The sequence below is a fragment of the Anser anser genome (genome assembly GCF_964211835.1).
Source record: "Anser anser genome assembly, chromosome: 13".
NCBI classification, from domain to species: domain Eukaryota; kingdom Metazoa; phylum Chordata; class Aves; order Anseriformes; family Anatidae; genus Anser; species Anser anser.
In genome coordinates this window covers 18,535,399-18,561,464 of record NC_139734.1, presented here as the reverse complement: position 1 = coordinate 18,561,464, position 26,066 = coordinate 18,535,399, and the positions used below count along the sequence as shown (strand labels likewise).

Sequence of the window (26,066 nt, the reverse complement as noted above, 5' to 3'; positions counted from 1 at the left end):
CTGAGACTCTGACCCAGTTTTAGCAAAGTATAAAAGTAGTTTGAAGTCTTCAGATATAAGGATAACTTGTTGTTTTGTCTAATATCTTATAGGAGAAGAAAAGCACACTTGGCTGACTAGAAATCAAGTATGTTGTGTAAGGTGATCTATTTTACTAGCCATTTAGCATGATCAGTAAATTGGTATTGGTCATTTAGCATGGAAATAACGTGCTAATGTAATAGATCTAATGTGATGTTATGGTAATGGTATACCAGTTAGCAAGGTATTATTTTAGTATTAGTTTCTTAAGAGCTTGACCATTGAGAATATAATGAAGATTTCCTAATGTATCACCTATCTTTGTTATGAAGTAGAAGAAATAAAATGATCAAGACTTTGCTTTGGGGAGGTTGAAATTTTGCCTCATGCTAGGTACATTGATGCAGTGCTCTGTGGGGTTTTGTTCTTGTCATTTTTTGTTTCTGTCATTTTGATGGAGAAGCTAAAGCAGTAAGTATTATAAAGGGAGATTAAAGCTAGTTATGCCTGAGCTGACTTGGATGTAACTAATTGATCTTGGCATATTGTGTGGACTGCTGAATAGACCTCTATATGTAGTTGTACATAGCCCTTCTGAATCAATTCTTAACTTCTTGCCATCTCTATGATAATGATTTGTAAGACTTACTTTTCCACAGATGATGACTGTATTGGAAATAGAAAGGGGGAAGAGCAGACTTTCAGCACTCAAATATTTTATACTTTCTTCTGCATATGTCTCCTTTCCCTCACTTCATTATCTGTCTTTGTATTTAGCTTGTTCCCTGAGGAAAAAAGTGTTTAACTTCACTGCACAGAAACTGTAGTCTGCCTGTAGGGGTTAGGAAGGAAAGTTTACAACCCATGTCAGAAATATACATGAAAAAGTCTTCAAAATAAAATACTAATCAGTAGAGCTAATAACACAGTAGTTTTGAGATATGCAGATGTATGTTTGTATTTTTACTTACATATGGCTAAATTTATTTTTAATTTGCATACAAAAATCATGGGAAGAGTTCTAACTGTAGTCCAATCTACTTTGTGAAAGAATTGAAGTTAAATTCTGAGAAGCACCTTGAGGAATTTCTAGAAATTGCTTTATCATGTAGAATTTCATGAAATCATTACATTTTATTAATTTACAGTTAATAATATATTCAGATTTTTCTTATGGAAGATCTTATACCATATCAAATCATCAAAGCACATATACTCCTGGGATTTTTAGTGGTTTATAAAAATAATGAGCTCTTGTCACAGGAGGATTATTTAAAGTGTATATTGGTTTACTGATATTATATTTGGTTAGATTTACTAACGACAGTGGAAGATAAATCATTAACATGTCTATTCCAAGTAGGAGGAAAAATAGAAGCAACGTATAATATAACAAACAGTTCAAGCGGAGCTTGAAATAGAAAATAGGTCATTCTTTGGAATGCTTTCAGAAAACTATAAAAAGTAAAGAAAAACTAACTTTGTTCTAGGAAATCTAGTATTGCAATATAGATTTCACCACTTGGATATAGAGACAAAGTTGTCATACATATGGTCAATTTTATGTGAATAAACTTATCAAGGAAAAAAGCTAGAATTGCTCTCCATACTAAAACATAATGGAATTTGTAAGGCTTCACAAAATTCAGATTTTGAACTTGGTGAAGTTCAAACAGGGAGGTTGGAACTAGATGATCTTTAAAGGTCCATTCCAAGCCAAACCATTCTGTGATTCCTGTGTTTTCTCCTTGAGGTTTTCTTAGGTGCCAATGGCATTGATCACCACTCCAACAGATATGCATTGAAAGTTTAGTGTAAAAGAAAATGTGTGCAAAAATCTGGTATAAGCTAGCTCAAGTTGGGCACCCAGAAATAATGGAGATTTTACTTAATTTCTTTGTCTCAGTTTCCCAGCATGCAAATAGCCTCTATAAAGCAAATAATCCAAGTGCAATATTATTTATGTTCATGAAACTTTTGGTTGTGCTGTGAAAATGACATAAAAAGCATGCAATGAAATGAATAAATCTGCATTCAAGACAAGCCTTTGAAAGTATTAATTAAAAAGGTGTATGGCCACATGCTGATTAAAGTAGATAAGGAGAAATATTGAATAACTACCTACTCTCTGAATTGGGCCCAAGGGTCCTATGAGAAAAATAGTATATGATAATTTAATTAAAGTTTGCATCAAAACACATTTACACAAGGGAGATGAATTAATACTGCAGAATTTGCACTTCCTAACTTTTCAGTACTTCACTGGGAAATGTTAACTTTTTTTTTTTTTTTTAATAATATAGTGTTTCTTCACTGTGGCATTATGTACTGATCAGACATTTGGTGTATTCACCCCACTGAATTTTTTAGATTGAAGGCATTAATATAATAAAGTATATATCTTGAATCTAAAATGGAATGCCAAAATAGTGATAGCAGTGAAGTTGGAAGCATGATTCTATTTGGTTTTGGAATATGAAAGAATGGAAGGGGGAAGAAAACTAGGATGTATATTCTGACTGAAACAGCCAGATAAACCTACATACTTATACTGATATTTTCATACCAATATTTACAAATATTTATTTAAGCTCCTTTAAGATCATCTGTAAAATATCTAGGCAGTGCCTAGTAAGATTTTTATTTCTTGAGCAGGTCTGGAGCACTCATTGCTGGTTTTTGTTTGTTTTTTTCCCTTCCCCAGGGAAACTGAATTACTCGAGTCCTGAAGTAGCATAATTGCTCAGTGTGACAAGACAAGGAACAGAAAAATGGCTCTGGTACATAAAGAATTAGAATAAAAGTATATAAAGGGATAGATAAATGGAGTAACAATCTCTTAGGGAAATGGGTGTGTCCAGTATACAGCAGGTTCTAGTACAGGAGAAGGGAAATTCCTCCTTTGCTCCACCTGGTGATAAAATAACTGGGTGAAACTGTAACAGCTAGAATATTGCCTGTAATGTGGTGATTAAACAAATGTTTCCAGTCTTTAAAATAAATGTCCACAAGTCATATTGCAGTGGTACCACATTCATGACAGTATCACAGTGCTTTCCAATTCTTCTATATAATGGAGTTATAATGAGAAAAAAAAAAAAGAAAAAAAAAAAAAAAAGGAGAGAGAAAAATCAATTTAACACCTAAAATGTGTTATAAATGTTGTTTTCTCCATCTGTTCCTGGAATTCAGATTATAAGTAGATACCTAGAAAGCATAGCATACTTAGAATAGTAGATTACTCAATCTGTTAATTACTGTTATTTAAGTGATAATTACAACAAATTTTGAATAAAATAGATTAGCATTACATTATGCATTATTACTATGAAGACTTCTGTCTCATGGATCTATTGATTAACAGTTTGCAACACTCAGAGTATCAGTAACATTTCTGTAAAGCTTTGAAAGCCACTGTTGCTCCTGCACTTGTGTGGTGGTGCCCCTCTGTACCTCCTAGGCTCTGCAGTATGCAAACGGACAGCAGAGCCTTAATAATCACTTCTGCCTCAAGACAGCACATAGGGTGAGAGGCCTGTGAGTGTAAAAATAATAAAAAAAAAATAATAAAAAAAAAAAAGAATCAGTGTCAGGAACATACATATTTTGGCAGTAGAGCCTTGGCTTTATCATTTATTTGTTTTCTCCTTGAGACTTTAATGTCCTTTTCTACAGAGGATCTGCAGTCATTACAATTTCATCTCCCAGCATTCAAACAGCCCAGTTGGTGGGAGGCTTTTTCCCAGCCATGATAAATTATTCCCTGTCAGAGTCCAAATCTGTCTTTTCAAGTCTGATCATTTTTGATGAATTTATTCTGTTAACATGAGCTTGAATAGAAGCAATAGATGATAATGAATTAACTCTGAGCATATTAATGACATCTCTAGGAGACTACAGATGAATTAAGGAATAAATAGTTGAAGAGGTTCAATAACAGTCTGGTGAACATTTAGCCAGCAATTGACTGGTAGCTTTTCATTTAGGTCTTTTTGTATCCTATGGTTAATTAAAAACCACAGAAAGATCTTAAAGCAGCCATTTGGAATACGGACTAAGCATGAACTGCTCCTGCCAACCATACTTGCTGTAAAAAAGACGATTGTCAAATGTATTCCACTAAAGATTAGGTAGTGTCAACTCCAGAAATTCAGGTTTTACCCTCATAAAAAGAAATGAGTGCCAAACATTTTGAGAGCTTTATATATACATCTGCCAGAGCAGCACATACCCCAGACTTAAAATATCTTTTCTGTAGAGCTTATAAAAAAGAAAAAAAAAATTACATGCTTTTGTGGATCTGCTTTTATAAACAACAGATGAGGGCAGTATAGGGAGTTCCATCACTAGCAAGAATTGTTCTGATGTAATTTTATTTGGTTAACTTTGATGTATACATGCTACATCCAGGATTAACAAACTAAACATAAACTTTGAAGCTTAAACTTTCTAAAGTGCTGGATGCTAAGCTTTAGTGACTTTATAAGAACTGAACGTTTTTTAAATTCCTTTCTAAGGGATCCTCTATCCTACGTAGTAGAGAAATGGCTGATTGAATCTCATGTACTAAGAAAAGCAGTAAGTTCCTTGACAAATCTGAATGGCAGTGTTTAACCTCATTTAATAACACATATTAGGTTTTTATTAGCCTAGTCAGACTTATAAAACAGGAGTAAAAATCACTTTTTTTCAAAGAAAATTATGGTCTATTCGATGTATAAAAATCCAAATAATTTTATTTTGTTAGGACATCTTGTTATGCAAATAGGTCTGAATCAAAACTGAACACTGACTCTCTGAAATTAGGAGTTGCACAGATACCTCTCTAGAATCCTCAATTTAGACACATACCATGTGATGATACAAGAACTATGTTTATGCAAATAACACAATTTAGAGATAATCAATTTTATATTCCTTTATTAAAACATTTCTAAAATAATGGAATTTACTTTCCTGAAAATTTGGATACTTAAATTTATATCCCCACCCTTTTATACTTGGTGAACTCAAATATTTTTTCTAAAAATAAGCAAAGAAAAAACATAAGAACAAAAACAAACAAAAAAAACACTTTGTTTCAAGAGTCAAACTAATGCTTGTGGTTATCCTAACAGCGATTGAAATGGGCTGAAAAGATTACTGTCAGCAATTGCTTTCTCCCATTTTCTGGGATGATATTGCTGATCCTAAAATCTTCCAGAATAATCACAGCCATGACTGTTCCCTAAAGCTGTTTTTTTTTTTTTTTTTATTTTTATTTTTTTGCTATGAGAAATCCTCTCTTTAAAGAATTGTGTCAAAAGTTGATCTGGCCTAAATTATCCCCATCATGTGTCATTTGTCCAAAGTGCTGAGAAAATCATTTGATTTAGAAAAATATACTACCCTCTATCACCCTAGTTCAAATTAATATATTTTTATATTTTATTTGACAAATGGTTTGGAAAAGTAAAAAGAATATTAAAGAAATTATGAAAGTCACTGTTGGAAGTTGTTCAAAGGAAAACAGATGAGAATTAAAACTCAGCAGTGGATTTTCTGAGAGTTTTTTTTTTTTTCCCTCAGCAAAGAAAAAGGGAATATTTATAATACATATTTCTAACCTGCAAGCATCCTTGATGCCAAAGACTTCTTAATAGTTGGAAAAGACTTATGTGAAGTGATATGAGAAACTTAACAATCAAACAGCAAAACTACAGTGGAGAAAGTTGTCACAACTGAATGCTTAAAAAGATAACTGTGAAATTAGTGCCTCATCAGAATCGTGCCAAAATTTCGGAAGGTGCTAGCAATCCCTTGAAAACCCCAGTTAGAAGGTAGCAGACAACACAGTAAGTGGTTTTGTACTCACGGGGAAATGATGGAAACTCTAGTCAGGTATCTCCTTTCTTCTTTTAAATGTCTATTCTGAATGAGGGTCTGAGCTACAGTGCAGATATTGCTCCAAATCACTCAGAGCCACTCTCACTTCTATGCCTGACTGGAGCACAATGAAGTTTGGATTATGCTGTTTTAAATTATCACCCATTTGAAGTAATTTTCTTTATAAAACAAGATTAAAATGACTGTAATTCAAAACATTTTACCTCAAATTGATGTGAAAATTGTAGTGTTCATATTATTTCTATTTTTCAATTTGACAAAACATCTCACTCCATGTATAAGCTTTTCTGTGTTGTCACTATCTTGAGTGAAAATATGCATTTTACTCTGTGCATTTTACTCCTTCCTGATGTGCCTTACTTCTTAACACTACTTATTTAACTTTCTTAAAGAATGTCTTTATATAGAGCCTATTGTGGTACCTAGGGAAAATATAAACAGATTTAGGAGGTCTGCTTACCTCCTTTCTACCCCACACAATAACAGTCTAGCTTCATACACTAAAATTTGTTCTCTGGTCTTTCTACACACCTGATGGTTAGATGATAAAGCAAAGGCTGATGATAAAGCAAAGCAAAGAAAAATTTGTAGTTCTAGCCTGAAAGAATTGGAACACAGATTATGGTGACTCTCATGTACATGAAACTTCCTTCTTTCATTTGTTTTCATATTAATACCATAGTAGGAGTCTCTCTCTCTCTCTCTCTCTCTCACACACACACACACACACACTCTCTCCAGAAAAAATCATTTATAAAAAGAATAACCTCATCTAAAAGAATAGCCTCATCTCTTCATCAGAAATTTGGTTACTAGATAGGCAGTTACATCAGTAATTCTTAAAAATCCAGTAAATTCTGATTTACTTACATGAGTTCCCTATAAATAAGGGCATTTGTTTCACCTCATATAGACTGCTTCTTGCAAAATTCCTTCAGTAGTGAAGTTCAGAACAGTACTAAAAAGTATTGCAAAATTAAGCAACTTGCAGAAGTTTATGGCTAAATTAGTGCTAGTGAGAATTAAAACTGTAAAGATTCCTGCCTAAAGAATACAAACGTACAAATGTACTTAGATATAAGTCATGCTGTATGCAACTGTAAGTGCAAAAGAATGCCAAAGCTTATCACTTAAAGTAATGGTAATATTCATGTCAGTTGTCAGACCCTCAAAACCTGGGAAAGAGCTGTTTTGTATGCTAAATCTGCAAAGGATAATTCATTCCGTACTAGGGGGTATGATTTCTTGAGTAGAAAGCTTTAACTAGTACATATGTATAGGATAGATTTAAAGTGATTATGGAAATGTCACTGCAGGACAATGCATTATTAGTAGTCCCTCATATGTTGTATGCTGTCCCCTTATGTTTGCTGATAATTAAAAGCAGATTGGGATGTCATGTTAAGAATGAGTGCAAAATGTCCCTTTTATCATTTGCAACAACTATGAAGTAGTGGTCTTTCTGTATTCTTCAGTGATTGTTCTATTTGCGTTGGTGACAAATGACATCTTTCTCCTTGTAATGTGCCTGCAGGGTTAAATGACTTTATTATTATTAATGAGTCATTGCTCCAGCTGCCCAGAAAGAGAGGGAACAGAAAACATAAGTGATTTAGAACTAAGTAATTACAAATGTAATTATTACCTTTCAAATTTCATTTTTACATCAATCACAAAGTTGTTAATCAAACATGACCATCTCACATTTTGGAGGGGGGTCTTTGCTGAGTAGATACCTGGTTCCACTGAGGGCAGTCTGTGGCAGATTGACAAAGTGGTAATGACAGAAGACTGCTGTGAAAAAAAATGGTTAGAAAATGCTGTCTAGCCATCAAGGAGCCTGCAGTTCAGAGGGGTTTCCAAGAAACAAACCCACCTGGGCTTCAGCCATATGGAGGAGAGTGTCCTCCTGGGGAGGACAAGAGCTGCAGGGGGGGAATCCTTTTGTCCTGTGGAGATATGAAATGTCAGTCTTACTTATCTCTTGTCTTTCCACAAGGTTTTACATCATGACTAATGAGCTTAATAAGTACAAGAGATCTGACATGCTGCTGGTCAGTTTACGGAAATTTTAAAGTGTGACTTCTTGAGCATACAATAGTTATCCTAATCACTTGTAAAAACTTGAAAATCTAGCAAAACATAATTATTAGGTGGAGCACAAGGCTTGTTCTTCTGTAGTAATGGTAAGGGAATCATAGGGAATTTAGGAAGCGGAAATGATTGTGGATTGTGTTAGACCATGCTGCAAGTATAGTTAACTGCAAGCAATGTTGTTTTTCAGAAACATAGGCTGAACTTGAAATTTATTGTGAAATGGAAAATCTGAGGAAAAGCTTTGGCAAAATGAGAACATGTCCTTTCAATACTGTCATCTCTGCATAATGTTAGAATAGCAAAGATTCTCATCGTTTAAAAGTCTACTTGGAAATAAAATGAGAAAATTGAAACTACTCTTTTCCATACTTCATACCCCAAAACGTCATTTGAATCAACAGGATCACAAAACAGGTGAACTTGAAACATTTTTGATGGAAAAATGCTTTGTCAAAAAAGCTTCAGCCAGCTTTACTTACTTATCGAATCCAAGAAAACAGATATAATGCTGTTGAACATCCAATCAAATGTAATATCTGTCAGTGCTATAAACAGTATTACTTAGATTTCACTATAAATCATTGCATTCAAATATCATGAAAGTGTCTAGAAGTATTCACAAAATAAATTCAGGGCAACATATTAAGAATAAGAACTTTTTTGTTGTTTTGTTTTACATTCTAATAAATAAAAATGCTTTTTTTTTTTTCTTGAAATGTAATTAGAGTCACAGCATAAAACCACAGAATATTTTTAGAATGTTGTAGGATTTTTGTTTTCTGTTTTATTGGCCTTTGACTTTAAATTTCTGTTTGTGTGTATCTGATAAAAGCACAATTTCAAAGTATCTTGACCCTCTTGGGTCACCACAGGAAAGAGATGCTTACTTAGTATTGGATTTTTTTATGGTTTTCTTTTGAAAATTAGTATTTCATTAAAGTGTCTGAACCATGAATAATTGCCAACAGTTATTCAAGGACTTAACAAAATTACTTAGTATTCTATTTTAATTTATTTTTACTGTAAAGTCAATACTTTTTAAAATAATAGCTTTTTGAACTTCATGAAAACAGAGCCCACTTGGTGTGGAGAAGCATCAGAAAACTTACTCAAGTGAATATAGGGTGTAAATACTGAAGTTTGAAGCAGACCTGTAGGTCCTTTAACCCATACTTATCACTTGAAGCTGTTGTATGTGAGGTATCTCAGACATACCTGAAAAGGAACTTCTGCTTGTCCCCTATTCATCACCCTGCATTCTGCTGAGAATGACTTTTTCACCTCATCTCCTTATAAAGTCACAAGTGTTAGAATTCATTAGTAGAGTAGTATGAAAGTACTCTATACTTTGATGTAGGTCTGATATCAAGAATAAATGTTACTGACCTTATTCCACCTAGAAATTCTTTTTCCTTATCTCTTTGAAGTTCATCTGTTTTCCTATCTCCAAGGCTAGATCTTTGTTCTCTAGCCAGAGAGCCACAAAAGATAATTGATTTTTTTTTTTCGATTGCAGTGTCCGCAGCCTAAGCTTAAAAAAATGTGTTTTCTTCTGTTTCCACATCAAATGAGTTTATGTAAATTCAATGTTTCTTAGTTCTCTTCATGAATCTTCAGGCTTTAGAGGTATTTAGTGATTTATAATAAAATCACTAAGCTGCCTTTCTCTCTCGTGCACTCTCACACCTTAAACTTTAAAAACTATTTTGTATAATTACACTGTATTCACATTGTGGATACTGTAAGCAACAGTATTCTTCTCTAAATCTACATATGTATGTATATATACATATTTGAGTGTAAGTAAGAATGAAAATGGGAGTAACCTCTTTAGCAAGGTTTGAAGAAGAGAGAACCATTGTTATGAATTATCTGTAGAAATGACTACTAAATGCCACTGGAATGGCAAGATACCCAGTATAGCATGGCCAGCCAAGGTGGCACACAAAAACGTGTGATTTCCTGCATACCTGTTGATTCCACATTTAGAACATCTGGAGGATAAACCTTCCTCAGAGTATGATTTCTCATGGGATCTGGTGGAGGCAAGCTCTGTACATGAGGCTGAAGACTAAGGGAAGTGGTATGTCCTACTTGTTCTTGGAATAAAAGGGTTCAAAGGCTAGAACTTTAGTAATTTATTTAGGTTTTTAAGTTACTGAGATCCATAGAGGAAATAAAATATTCATAGGAATCTTCTCCCACAGGGATTATATTATAAAAGCAATATATATATATATATATTATAACAGCAATGATTCAGGGTTTCTACATTCAGCTTCTTCCTCCTGACCTTATTAAAGTATCCCAGTTTATACTAACAAACTGTTCTGCCCTCCCTATTTTATTGTTAATGTTATTTCTGTTCTCTTAACGCAGCAGAGACCATTAAATGATGTTGCCCACGTGGCCGCTTTTTGTCACAAGGGTAATTCTGGACTGTAATTTCCCTATATTATGCTTGAATTCCTACTTAGATTGAGTACCACATTTAGTATATACACATGGGGGAAAAAATGAGGGGGATGCAGGGGGAACACAACCCATTCCTTAGGAGCTATTGGCTAAGATGTGCAGTATAAGGTTGTCATCTTCATCACTCTGGTGAGTTCCTGCTGAGCAGAGAGCACTGAAATTGTGATGGGAGCTGTTTAATATGAAATGCTTCAGTAAATGAGAGGTACTTCTGGATGCTGACAGAATAGCATTGGCACTGCAAGCCATGTATTCATATATGTGCTGTGTTGTGAAAATATGAAAAATAGCTCAGCAATGGCATAATTATGGGCAATTTGCCTAATTGCTTGCTAATTGTTGCTTGCTTTATTATGAAACAAGAGTGCTCTGAATGTAACACTGGATGGTTTGCATCCAAAATGTGTCATATTCAGTACTGGCTTTTCATTAAGACTTCAGCTACATGGTGTTAAATTCAAGCACTCTATCTATATCCTGTGTTTTAAATTGTTTTTGTAATTTTTTTGAAATTATTTTTGAATTCTTCGTACAGTTTATAAAAATCCTAAGCCTGGACTGATACCATGCAGTCTGTCAGTTTTTGAACTTCTATTAAATCTGAGCATTTTGCTAATGAATACATTTACAAATCTCTTTTGATCATTATTACGTGTAAGTGGATAAAGGTGGAGACATTTTAAGGTTTGTCCAGGAGATCATGGTGTTGACTGTCCAGCTTTCAGAAATGCATATCTCTTTTAATGTGCACTCAATTTTTTTCAAAGGGAGATGTACCATTTTTAAAGTTTGGCCCAGACTTTTGGAAAAAATGTTCTCTTATAGTTTGAACAAGATACACTGCTTTGAGCAGGAGATTAGACCTGACATCTTTAAAAGTCCCTTCCAACCTAAGTCTGTGATTCCATGATGCAAAGGATGGCTTTTGTGACAGACTGAAAAAGGAACTGGTCCTCTTGATGTTGTCCTAGTAGTACCTCTCCTTTTTGGCGGAATGGAGGGGCATAGGGTTAGAAAAGAAAGTATACCATGTATACACTAAGTATATGCTTCAACATTATGAGAATGCTGATAACACTGTCAGACTAACAGCCTGTTTTCCTTTGAGAATTCTGTATGAGAAATATTCTTAAACCTGCAACAAATATTGAGCAACAAATGTCAAAGTATGCAGCATTCAGTCTACAAAATACATAGCACCAAGTGCAACCTGCATTGTGTTGTTCTTCGGCTTTCATACCCCATACGCAAGAAGAACAATCAACATTTATATTTTCATTTATATTTATATGTACTGTACGTGGGCTTTATAATTACAGAAAGTCTCTAACCAAAACAAACAGAAAAAAAATCAAATAGTATTTTTTTTATAATTGTTTTGACTGAAGGATAGCTACCTGGCAAGGTTGAAATTCCACATTTTAAGTAAAAGTAAATATTCTTACTGAAGACTGGTTTGACCTATAAATGATAAATACTGTGGAACAATGAACAAAGTCTTTTAACTATTGTGCTTTTAGTTATACTTGACAGCTCTGATCTAAACATTTCATAACAGCTGACAGACACCTTCTTTAAAAATGTTCTTAGTTCAGAGGCAGACAATTTAAAAAACAGCTTAATTCCTAAAACAATCTGGAGTTCAAGTGACAATGGTAAATTCACATGTACATAAGTGTGTTCCATTGTATGAATTAAAAATTATCTTTCATACAACTTGCATGTCATGGTTGGTGAGCCTCCATGTAGTATGAAAAAATATATAAAATTAAGGTTTTATTAATGAGTGAAGAAACAAGGCAAACTGGTAAAAGTTGAAATGAACATATTGTTAATTTGTAATACATGAGGGATATTTACAGTTTTATTTCCACTTATAAACCTGTCATATCTTATGTGAGAACATGTTACATGACACTGAAAACCATTATTTCTTCTGAAAATATTCAAAGACAGCAGGAACCTTCTTTTACTTGTTTGTTAGAGGCAGATGTCACAGATCTTTCCTACCAGAATACTTATGGGACTAGAATAATCACCTACATTACCTCTTTTGAATGAGAGAAGGGCTCAAATTTTTTTTCTTATCACCCACATTAATCAATGACTTGCAAGAAGTAACTGTTGCAAACACTTGCCTGCATAAGAAGATGCAAAGCAGAAGAAAGCTTAAGGAGGAGCAGCTAGAAAATGCCATGCTCAATTTATCCAGGCTTGGATAAATGCCACTTGAGCACTGAACTTCACACTGACACAACTGTGTGGCTTGAAATCCTCTTCAGATGGTCTTTTGGGATGCTCTCCTGACCCAGCCTGAGTCCCTCCTTTTAAGGGGGCAGCAAGTGGTGAAGGGGAAGCCAGCTTGGGTGCTGTGGACAACATCGTAATGCTAGTTACAGTGACCTCTTTACATGTTAAGTCAGTAACAGAATATTGGAAATCAGCTGCTTTATATCTTAGGGTGGCACCGTTGGTATGATATATTGCTGATAAACAGCTCTTTGCTTTGATAAAATAGGGAATTGTTAGAAATATAATTTTTATAAGTAAAACATAGCTTGGATGGCGATACAATGCCAGGGCTAGGCAGCTATTTAGAATGATTTCAAGTGCTAATGAAGCAGTAGAATGATATCTTAGAAAAATAGAGAATGAATTATACTGACTGAAGGAAGCTACATTTCATGGCCTGGAAGAACAGTCAAAAAAGATAATGCCTGGTGAATATTCATGAAGAAAATTTCCTACATTTTGTGCTAGTTCACTGAAAACACGAAGAATTATGTTCCAACAGTCATTTTTTTCCTAGATTGTGCTAAAAACATTTAATACTCCTGGCTTTATGTATTTATTTTTACTTCATACCAAGACAAAGCTGTTTTGTGTCTGAGTTATCCTTGCTAGTACGTCTTACTGCAGCAGACCAGTTGTTGAGATTATCTAAGATTCCTTTAAATGCAAATACTGGAGACCTTATGCATCTCGCAATATATTTATTGTCACACTCTCAGTTAATTTGTTTTCCTACAGCATACCCAGTCTCCTAAAGAAAACCTCAGGGCCACACTAATGCTATGGCCTATATGCAGAAGATATAAATTAAAAACAAACCAGTTTTATTCATTTTTCTTGAAATCTGATTCCTTTTGAAGTTAGTCTATGGGTTAAGGATATCATTGATTTTATTTTATTTTTTTCTTTCTAATGAGTGCAGTTTATTGTAAACCAAAGCTTGGCTGTTACTGTTGGAAAAAAAAGATGTCAGACATCATACAGAAAAGTACTTGTATTTGCTAAATATGTTTTAACTTTCTATTCTCTTGCAACACTGCAGAGATACTCAGTAGTAAAGGGTTTTAACTCTTCAAAATTAACAGGTAAAATATACAGTTCTTATTATTAGTCATAAGCAGTGATGAAAAACATAAATACTCTGACAGTCAAGATTACCTGTACAAAATACATATACTGAAAGATTGACTGCTACAAAAAGTTTCTTTGCAATAGTCTGACAATGCAGGATTTTTATGTAATGGAACCCAAACCTAAAAATCAAAATAACTTGTATTCACAGCATATGATTGTGCCCATGAAGGTTAGGTAGGTTGTGCTAAAGGTTTGTTTGCTTTCTTTGTTTTCTGTTTGTTTGTTTTTGCTAAAACTTGTGTACAAATCTCATTATTGAGAGGATAAATGAGAATGTCATTCTGACAACATTGTTGTTCTTAACATGTTAGCATGTTCCAAGTCTACAGGTAGTCTGGCAACACATGGCACAAAATTACTGTCCTACTGATATGTCAATATGGTGTAGAGAATGCTTTGTAAACGACCTTTTATTTCTGCAGTTCCCTTGTCTAAAGCTCAAGTTAAGTATTGCCAAACACCGGTTTTGATGGTTTAATTTTGTTTACTTTTTTATTCTAGGTTGAGATAGTACTACATTATAAGTATAGTAACTAATTGTTGTGGAGATCTAGCAACACATAATAATTATTATTTCCAAATAAAAATAGTATTTTTCCAGTTTCACCTAAGTAACAGAATTTTAAGAGATATTAGAAAGCCTTGAGGAATGCCTGGGGGGATTGGGTATCAACAGGGTTTTGTTAATAAATGCAGAAAATATCAGTTTCTGCATAAATCAGTGCTAACTCAACACTCAGTCAAGGACATACCTGTTTTCCGTGAGTTGCCTTGATCAGAAGAGAAGAAAACTTGGATAATTAAAGAGCTTAAAGAGCTTGTATATACTCAAATTTATGTCTCTAATAGCAGATAGTAGGACACAGAAAGATTAGACTAATCTACCAGCAGTAACTTTTTTTTTTTTCATGAACTATTTCCTCTACTGAATTATTTCCATATTTATATCTCTGACTGCCCATCAAAGCTGGATTAGTATTTCAACAGCAAGGTGCCAAGGCTTTGTCAGGATTACATTCTAAAATACAGAGACAAGATGACTGAAGACATGTTGAAATGCCAAAAACAGGGCAAAACAAAAATATTTATAAACAATCATTATCAGGCACATACTCGTACAATTTACTTCAGAAGAAATAATCAAGAACATAACATTTAGGAAACAACAGAGAACCAATTGTCCACTTAACAGTGGTAGGTTTTAAAAAGATGTAACCTGTATTTTGGTCAGCAGCATTATATATTTCAATGACTGAAGGAAAAACTAAATTAATTTGTATTTAGATGTAACATGGAAATATGCATTAGTGCTTTGTAGCTTTACATGCAAAGTATTCAACATGCAAAGTATTTATTAGAACAGAAATACAGCATCTGTTTAAACACATCTCAAAAGATGAAAGGCTCCCACTCAGAACTCTTATTTCAATAAGTAATTTGTAGCAGCATACCTTCTCCACTGGTTGTGAGTCACTGGTTGTGAATCCAATTCTGAATATTTTCATGAAGACAAGTACTAAAAATATATACGTATCTTTCAGAAAAAGGATGTTCTTGCAGTTTGTGAAGACAAGACAATGCAATATCTAATCAGACTCTTTCTCTCTTCTGATATACTTAAACCATGTACATAGCAAGAAAATATAAAATTAACGTATATAAGATGAAAAATATTTCAAGGAATGATTTGTAGTATTTAAATTATATTAATTTGAATTTACACAACACGGTAAACCCAGAATAATTTAAATGAAACAGATTAAGATTGTTTATGTATTGCAAATTATGTTTTTTAGATTTAGTAGCTTACTTTGCCTTTGAACAAATTATAATTTCTGTAATCTCTTTTCAAGGGCATAAATCTTGCATCTACTCAAGAATTCTGGTTCGATTACTAGTAAACTACAGAGGTTACAGCTTCATTGGCTATTACCCTTTGATTTTTCAAGGTTTCCAGTATTGAATGCACAGAGAAATCAATTCTCTTTAAAACAGTTGTTAGGCTGTCTTTCATTCTTAAAGCTCTTGAGTGCATCTTTAAAGCCACTGCACCATCTTTGGCTATGTGTCCAAGTTAACTTTTTTTTTTTTTTTTTTTTTGCCATAAACAAAGCAAAACCAAACAGGAAATCCAGCTTCAAGAGAATATTTAAATAAAAATAATCAAATTTTAACTTTTCTTCAAGTTATTATATGAAAACATATAGAATAGTGGTATTAGGTTATTATAAAGTTTTATTACTTTGTTTGTTTTTACACAAGGGACAATTTCAAAAAATAAAAATGTCATAAGTAGAATGTATAAGGGCTTTGGTTACTTGACTGAAGTCATGGTATCATCTGTTGATGAAATTTTAATAGTTTTTCTGATCATACTGTGGGCCTCAAACTTGCAAACGTCTAAATGTTCATTTAATTTTTACAGCTGCAGGTATTTTCTTTCCACACTGTGTCCATTATCATTGAGCTAGAATTGCTTTGTTAACCTTGATTCCCTGCATATGTCAGTCTTCAGATCTTTTGATAATTTCTCGTCTTTTTCTGCCCTCCCAGCTATCGAAGTAAATCTCCAGAAAGCCCTGGCTGAAGCCTCTGAAACCTGCACACAGGAGTGTCTCATCCTAGGCCATTCAGACAACTGCTGGATGCCACCTTCTTTGACACAGTATCAACAGTCCAACACCCCTTTGCCATCATTTGGCTTCCAGCAGGGCTGGGGCCGAGGAGCCAGGCCTGACAGATGCCACACTCTTGGGAGGTCCCTTCCAAAGGATGACACTGACAAAGTCCAAGGTGGGCTCAGGCCCCAGTTCTACAACACCTGTGAAAGACACTGCACCAGTGAAGATCCTGTCAAAGTCATCCCTCTGGCAAACTTTGCTGTATCCCACCAGACACCAGTGTCTGGGAGCAGCACTACGTTTATCCATGAGCACCAGCTATAAATGCATATCTGACAAAACCGCTATTTCAGGCTTTAAGTGTAACTTAAGCCTAACTCTGTTCTTAGTGCACATACAAACTTGTTAGGCTTGTGAATATTTATGTATATAGAATCCTAAATTTGAATTTGAATTTGAAAAGCTAAATCCTTAGGACTTAGGACTTAGTTAAAATTGACCATAGTTCTTGGCAAAATATATAAAATGGGGAAGAAAACCCACAACCCAGAACCTATCAAAAGAAAACATAAAATCCCACTGATTTTCTTATATGGGTCATATAGCACAAATACCTGCTAGCAGTTCTTCCTCTCTGTTGAAAGCAATTTCTTAGTACAGTTTAGGGAATATTACAGTAATATAACTTACTAATTTTTTTCTATCTTTGTTGTTATAATTTATAGCATATTCATAGATTTCACCTTCCATTTGCTTAGCAATAGAGATCAAGCAGGCAATGTCTCATTTGATTACCTTACATAATAGAATCTGTAAGATCTACTTCTTAGGACGGATGGTATATGTTTTCAACAAAGTTTATCTTTCATGTAATTAAGAAGGAAAATATACTCAAAGACATGACAACTGCTTTTGATTTTAATTTTAACTGGTTGAATACACAGGTATTTATTCTATGAAAGAATGCAATAGATGAAATAGAAAACTCTTAACTAGGCTTTTCCGTGTGAAATTGACAACATGACAATGCAATAAGGATCAGTATTTTTTTTTTTATTTTATTTCTAAGATTTTATTTTCTACAGTAATGGAAGCAAAAGTGTGATAACTATGCTTTTCAAGCTATAAGTCTAATTTTTTTTTTTTTTTTTTTTTTTTTATCTTGCAGAGCTTGCTTTGGCTACTGTTCCTGTTAGTTGAAAATTACATGGGCACTGCTGAAAACAGTAGGAAACTGGGCTAGTTATTTTGGCTGGTGTCATATTGTGGCTTTAAGCTACTGATGTTTAAAATAATATTATAGTTATGTATATGTTTGTTTTACAGCTATATCACCTATTACAAGTATTCAGTAGAAGATTAGCTAAAATATTAGTTACTTCACTCCAAACCTATTAGATAAAGGAGTAGTTGTCATTGTAGCTTAGTTTATTAGAGAATCGCTGACATTTCTCAGCAAAGAAAGAAGGTAATGAATGCTGGATAACTATAATTATAAGTACACCCCGAGTATGTTATTTGATAAAGTCTCAAGATGGTTCTCTGTAAAGATTAGAATTTTTTCAGTGTTCTGTTAACTGGACATATTTATATTCTTAATAGTGGCAGGAAAAAAAAAAAAAACTAGTAAATTCTACAGTGGATTGGAAAGGAAATTCCTTTCTTAGGTAAAAACAAAACAAATTTTTTCCCTTCTAGTATTTTGTTGCTCTTTAGCCATTTAGCTATTTCATCATTTATGATACCAAGATTTTTTTCCTTATCAAACTGCATAACTTTGTTTAGTTTTATTGATACTTTAAGTGAGACAATCGAAGTTTTGTGGAAGGAAAAATGACAGTGTATGAATATTTCTTGTGGATAGATTTCTGTGTAGGCTTCATATTGTAACTTATGTGTAATTTATTTAAAAAAAAGTGTAAAAATGCTGTAATATTAGCTGCTTGTAAAATTTACAGAAGTACAAGTTGTTGAAGGTTTCCAATGAACACTAAAAGAGCTTCTCTTATGTGCCCAGCAGGTATAAGTAGCTTTATATGTTGTTGTCCCAACTGTAAATCTATTCAAATCACATTTACATTTTATGTGCAAAATAAAAGAAGCTTCACTCTTGATCTATTGATAGGGTTTAATTAATAAACATCGGATTATCTAATGAGGTACTTCTGTTCTTTTTTTATTTTGTTTAATGTATTTTTCAATAATGTTTAGAAAAAATGTGGCACACTGCTTTCCAGTTGCATGTAAATCCAGGGTAAAAAATAAAAAATAAAAAAAATCCTTTGGCTACTGACACACAGTAGTTGACACAGCTCATTTCCAGTTCCAGGAAAACTAAAAATTTGACAAATTAATTCACACCTAATATATACAGAGCCTTTTGTTGTTTACTTTGGAGACATCACAGTGAGAAAATTCATCAGTCCTTTTCAGGGATACACAATAAAAGCTTATCTGTAGTTTACACAGCTTTACCAAACATATTAATTGTGCAAATTTAAAATAAAGCTGACATGTAATACTTCCTGTTGTAAGCAGAGGACTTTAGTTTTAGTTAAAGATGGCTGCCATACCAAGTGGCAACTGCATTTGAAAACTTTATTTATTTATTTATTTATTTTGCCTTCAACATTTCCTTTCTGGATGAAGATTGTAACTGAAATTTCCTGGCAAAACAATCAATTTCTACCACATTAGTAGTTTAATAGGAAAAGATAAAGATACTAGAATTATACTTCCCCCCGCCCCCCCCCCCCCCCCCCCCCCCAGGTAACAAAACAATCAAACAAACAAACAAAAATCCCAACCCTTTGTTTTTTGATTTTTTTTTTTCTTCTGAGATATGGAAGAAATTAACTGCCATCCTTTCTCCAAATAAAACACCAAAAATAAAAAAAGTAAAAAACAGAAACCAACCAAACAAAAAAAACAATTGCTTAAACAAAAAGAATTGTAAAGTTGAATCTGATTATAGGAAGTGTTAAATATCATATCCATGATTTTGTGTTATGGTATTGTAAAATTCTGTCAACTAGATAAATAACACTTAATTGTAAACTTATTGGAAGTAAAATTATGCCCTCATTTTTATATATTACATATATAAAATTATGCATTAGAGGTGACATTTTTTCTGAAAAAAATGTACAAGTGGCATGTCAGTATCCAGAGGAATAACATTACTATAGACTCTTTACACATCTTGCCATATATATAAATAATTTATCTAGTGCATAGGCTGTATATTTTTGTGTAATTTTTTTAGTCACTTATTTCATCTTGTGTGAATTTGTGGAGAAAACAGTCCTATATACAATATACAGTAAAATGGTAGTTACATGATTAGATTTGTTTCATACAGTGTAACAATAAAAGAAAACCTTTGCCTTCAAAGTAATGTGTCACACAGTCTTGCCTAGATATTTTTTTTTCTCCAAATTCAATACATGCTTGTTGCACTTTGAACTATTGCATCAAAGATATAGGTAGTGGTGGCAGAAAGAAAGGTAACTTTTGATTATGTAAAGCAGTCAAGTATTTAAAAAAAAAAAAAAAAGATGAACTGAAGTCAAACTGGTTGAAGTAAAATATATCAGTTCTTTGTTTTCATAAGCTGTGCTGTGTAACTTAATTCTAAAGGAAGAATAATTAGGCACGTCTGCTTGGCCAGACAGAGACTACTGAGCACCTGCTCTCTCGGCTGTGAGCTGGCCGGATGCAGGTCATTTAGCTAATTATCATGGCAATGAGCCCATGCTAATAGGACCTGAGGGTTTATGAATGTTAGCATGACAGTTAGGTTGACATAACTTTAGTTATGTGAGTCTGAGTCCAGACAGGTCTTTTTGCTTGGCACAGAGGTGGAGAAGTGCAGCCACTTTGTATCAGATAACTCATGAGCCCAGTGTGTGCAGGGGTTTTTTGTTTGTTTGTTTGTGGGTGTTGGTGTGGTTTTTTGTTGTTGTTGTTTGTTTGTTTTTTAAGAAGTGGAAGGTTGTTCTGTTGTATTCTGAGCTAGCTCTAATCCAGTGTGCAAACACATCAGCCTCAAGTTACTATTGTTACTGCTCTTCTAGTGTCGCTGAGCCAGAGAGTAGACCTAAATAATTCCTAGTCGCTAATGGTTGATTAGTGCAAGGTTGTTTGATTCAAGCTTATAAAGCTTTAATTTGAAAAGCTTAATCATTGTATTTTGTTTCCAACAGTTCTAGCACAAGTTTTTCTTTTGCAGTTTTAATACCAGTTCCTATCGAAAGGTTATTGATTAAATGTTTGCAGTTTACTACCATTATTTAATTGGATAAACAAAAAGGGAGGGATTGGTTTGTGCAGACACAAAGTAAAGTTGAAGGCAAAGATTTTATTTGGTATATGTAGGAAAATTGTGTATAACATTATCCCTAGAGAAGAAAGAGATTGATGATTTCTTGTAAATATTTGGTTTTGTATTTCTGGAAAACCTCCCTGCTCTATGGCATACTACAGGATCTGAGAGTGACCAGTGTATGTCTATGTACTGAAACAGCCCTAACCATGCTTTACAAATCATGCAGTTGGACATCATATATCATAGTCCAGCAGCATTTAAAGTCCAGTAAATTTGCAGTAGTTCTATTTCAGGTTTCTGTACAGCATGTTGTCTTGTTATTTACAATGCTTATTAATAAACTAGATCCACAAAAACTGTTTCCTCCTTTGCACTGTCTTCTTTTTGTTTCTGAAATACAGGCATTTAAAAAGTACTCTTCCAGCTACACTTCCCTCCCATTCCCAGCAGAAAAGTTAACTTAGCTTGCAGTTGCTTCATCAAATTGAGTAGCGTGCTTTTGGTAGACAGTGGAAACATTCACACACAATTTGTACACCACTCTAGCTTTTTATTATAAGATGTATTTTCCTCTTCTGTGTCATTTTTTTCACGCCATGCTCCCAGCTCCTACTATGCCTCTTGTACTCTTACTTACTGAAAATTATTACATGCTGGAGGTGAGAGTACTTATGGGTTTTGTTTTGTTTAAAAAAAAAAAAAAAAGCTTTTTCTAACTGAGAGAATATGTAGTAAATTATATGTACTATATGTACTAATATATTAGTAAATTGTTGAGCTGAACAGATTATCCTCTCACTATGGATGTCATATAATGAAGCAACAGCCAAACAAGGAACTAAGGAAATAACGTTTCATACATTTTCTAAAGTAGTTAAGTCCGTATTTAAAAGTAACGCTTTTGATAGTTCTCCTAACATCAAGGCAGTAGTATCTTATTCTTTAACACAGGTATGTGTTAAGCACAGCCTTCTTTTTCATAGGATCCTTTCCAGGCAGGAAAATATAATAGCCATTTTGGCATCAAAACTATGCATGAGTACGTGCTTTCATTGGCAACCATTACTACATTAGTTTTTATTCTAAAGAATATACTGAGCCTCCAAATTCAGAAAAGAAAAGAACAGGGAGAGGAGAGGAGAGGAGAGGAGAAGGAAAATATTAGGAGATAGGAGGTTTTCCTGGTTTGGATCATAAATTCTCAAGTTGGGTTCAGTAATGGTTTGGAAGGGCAACCTCAGGAGGCAATGAAACTCTGTGGAATTTTACAATGTTATTATAAGCCAGTTTTAAGAATAATAGAGGAAGGCAGAAATTTGCAATACCTGAAGATCTGCGTAATTTTAGCATTGATAGTGTTGTGCAAAAACTGCAGGGGGATTGCAGAAGTAATGTTACCTGAGAGTCGTTGTTTTGCTTTGCTCCCTGTGGGTACAAGGGAATGCATGGTACTCTTCTCTGCCTGTATTGGAAATATTTGGATCCCAGACATCTGTCGTGTAGCTCCGTAGAGTGCAGCATTTCCTGCAAAGTGCTGCAGCACTGAGGGCTGGCAGTGTTCAGAAAGCACCTCTTACCTTTAAGATGGACTCCAAGACTTCCTGCTAGTTATCTGTGGTAAGGTAATTGCTTTTAAGAATGTACTCAGGGATGTATTTAAAGAAGAATGTGGGTTTACTGGTAGCAGGCAATATTGGAGATGTGCTGCCCATATGTTCATTTAGCACTTTCTTTGCCTTTTCTTCAGGTTTCTTCCAGGTGTGACCTTAGGACTCAGCTGTGTATCAAGCAAAAGAAGGAAATGAGCAAGAAGGTAGTTTCTACAATGGGCAGAAGACAACTCTCCTACTTTGTGTGGTAGTGAAAGTCATGCTTTCAGACGGTACATATGGACTCTACTTGCAATTAACAAATATTTTTTGAAGATGTAATTTTTTTCCTGGTCCTTACATTCATGATCCAGCATGAAAAAGTTATTGTGTGATAACTGCAATGAAACTGATGATATGTTTACGTTTTTTATTTTTATTATTTTAGTGATATAGAGGTATTTTGGTGGGGTTTAATTTCATACTTGAAACTAAGGCTCTAATAGTAAATGCATTTGTGGTCTGTAATCTGCTTTCATATTTAGTTCAAAGTAATCTTTTTCTCAGGAATTTAAATCTGTAGGTCCATGCTTTTTTGGATAGCTTTTGCCCCTGTCCTTGCTGATGTTTTTTCTTACATGCTTTTTCTTTCATAGGACTAGGAATTGTCTTTGTATTTATAAGAACGAAAGTTAGTACGTACATGTAGAACAAAAGAGACAGATAAATAAGGTGCCTGGAAGCACTGTGCTAGCCTTCAGCTCATAGCTTTAAGCTATAAGCTGGGATGTGTTCTAGAGCAGACGAGTAGGATGTGCAATCAAAAACATATTTTCTAAGGCACTGAAATGAAGTTATTCATTGCTACTGCAGCTATTACATATGTAGTAAAAGAGTTGATTAACATAATTAGATTAAACTAAGAGAAATTGTTTTTAACCTGTACTTAGCTTGAAGTTGTTTTTTAGTCATCAGAGATAATAAAAGATTCCATGCCCAAAAGATTGTCTAAATGTTTTGAAAATCAGCTGTTCTATAAAGGATGTATTTTTGCTTCTTTGTTGTGTAGAGCAAGCTTCAATTTACAGATGTAGGAAACCAAAATAAACTGGTGTATAGTTTTCAGGAGAATAATTGAACTGAGGTAAGTTAAAATTAGACTGAAAAGTGAAGTGAGTGTGAGTGGGGGAAAAAAAGAAGGTGAATACCTCAGGAGAAATACTATAAAGAGAGAAGCAAGTAGGCAAAATGAGCAACTTCTCCAGTTAAAAAATAGGCTAAGATTCACTGGGTTGTTGACAGACTTAAAAAATAATTTTAATAGTAAAGATTTTGTAGACACTTCAGATTTTAGTTTTGCACTCTTTATTTTTTTTTTAAACCAATAGAATTGACATCTGTAGTGATAATGTAGACATATCTAGAATGTGATTAGACCTATTTAAAAGGCCTTTTTATGAGGTAGGACTACAGGTTAATTTCTAATAATTATAAAGGATCTCTTTCTATTGTTTTGCAAGAGCTAGTGCTTTCAAATGATTCTAACAAAATGGACCATAAAGATCTAAAAACTGAATTTCACAGAATCACAGAGTGGTTGAGGTTGGAAGGGACGTCTGAAGATCATCTAGTCCAACCCCCTTGCTGAGCAGGATCACCTAGAGCACATTGCGCAGGATGGCATCCGGGTGGGTTTTGAATATCTCCGGAGAAGGAGACTCCACAACCTCTCTAGGAAACCTGTTCAAGTGCTCTGTCACCCTTTTAGTAAAGAAGTACCCTCTCACATTTAGATGGAACTTCCTGTGCTTCAGTTTGTGCCCGTTGCATCTCGTCCTGTTGCTGGGCACAACTGAAAAGAGTCTGGTTCCATCCTCTTGACACCCTCCCTTCAGATATTTATATACATTGAATTTCAACAAGAAAATAAAGATGTGTAATCTATCTACACATAAACAAACACATTTTCAATTTAATTTTATTTGCTTTTGAAGTTCATCTATGTATATGAGACAGGTGTCATCACTGAGCATCACACTGATTACTATTTAAAACCTAAAAATATTCATTATATTATGTAGGTGTGCACAAAGTCAAATCTGCCTGTCTTGGCAGATAGAAGTTGTTTCTTTGTTTTAATTGCAGCAGAGACACTTAGCACTGTGCCTGCCTGGTAACATAGGAAACGTAATACAAGACCTTGACATCTAAAAAGATTAGACTGTCTGAGCTGACTGGCTGATAAAAACTATGCTGATGAAACTGGCAAAGCAAACAAGTCTCTGAAAACCTAAACAAGTATTTTAAAGGCAGAAAAGTAATGTAAAGGGTCATATTTGCAGCTTACAGGATGCAAATAATGTATTGCACAGCTATACCCATATAAAATTTTTTTACAATGAAGCATGTTAAAAAAGCCCTTTTGTTAGTTGAATTTGCTTTCTTGCAATGATTGCACACAATCAGTCTACTTGGATTTTTAAATGCTTTTTATCAGGTTTCATCCTATTGAATCGCAAATGTATTTTGTCACTGTAATACTACTGAATATTAAAGAAAATATCAAATTTTCTTCTCCAAAAGCTGTCATTTCAGTCTACAAAAGGCAGTTATTGAAGCCTATTGCTGTTTTTGAAATGCTTGTCTGAAATTCCTTCAAAATATGCTACTAAAATATGCAGAAATGACCAAAAAAACCCCACTAATATTAAAGATTTATGCTGTAAAATTTGGGTGAATTTGCATATAAATGTTTCCTCGGATATATGAAATGTAATGAAAATTCAAGAATGTTAATGCTTCCTCTACTCAGAATACCTGATGTAAAGTGAGTACATGACAGTAATTACAATGAAAGTAAATCTAGGCAGTAGGCTAAATAGAAGCAAACATATACACACATTTGCCTATTACATACCGGAAAAAAGTGTATTCTTTATGTCGGCTTCTAACTACACACAATATCCAAGGTAGATACCTCGTGCTTTATTTTAGGGGGGCGTTTTGTCTAAGTTAATTGTCTAAAGTATTTCTAATCTGGGTATTAGGAAAAAGGTACCTGTAGGGCTAATTCCTTCAAATTTAAAACTTAAGAATCTGCATGTACCCAGCTGATGATGGAGGAAAGCTACAAGATTATGGTTACATGTCTTTTTATATGGCTAAAATCAGATACATGTAAGGTCTGGTATTTTCATAAAAGGTTGTATTCTATATTCTAAGTATGAAAATTAGTGTGATTGGTGGATAGCAAATAAAACAAGCCCAACCCCTCATCTCTCATCAAGCAAGACTACTAAGCTCTTCAGAATAGTTTGCATGCCAGGATGCACCTGGTAGTGTTTTGTTTTTCATGCCAGCTTCCTGTCAGAGGGGTATAGAGAGGCTGACATTTGATGTATGCAAAAGAACAAAGAATAGGTTTTGCATTAAAGCCAAGTTGGCAAATATTTTTGTTTCCTGTGACAAGTTTTGCTTAACTAGCACAAGAGACAGCCATGCAGAGAAGTGTGCTCCTATAGTGCAAAACAGAATCTATTTAAGAAGGTAAGAACAGTTGCTGGGTTTCCACTTCCCTTTCTTTACTCCCTTACTAAATGTTGCATTGGCACATCACTTTCTTTT

At 34.0% G+C, this 26,066-nt stretch overlaps 1 protein-coding gene across 8 annotated transcripts in view; it reads left to right on the top strand.

Moving 5' to 3' along the window:
• Positions 1–24,419, top strand: part of PCDH11X (protocadherin 11 X-linked) — a 490,740-nt gene extending 466,321 nt beyond the window's left edge. For 6 of the 8 annotated variants that reach the window (XM_083797771.1, XM_083797785.1, XM_083797779.1 and 3 more), the window contains one exon: positions 16,459–18,688. In XM_083797771.1, coding sequence (XP_083653897.1) covers positions 16,459–16,850 — 392 coding nt within the window. In that variant the 3' untranslated portion in view covers positions 16,851–18,688. Of the gene's footprint in view, positions 1–16,458; positions 18,689–22,600 lie in introns of those variants that run through there. The other 2 variants (XM_083797786.1, XM_083797764.1) reach the window with 2 other exon arrangements.
• Positions 24,420–26,066: the final 1,647 nt, after the last annotated feature.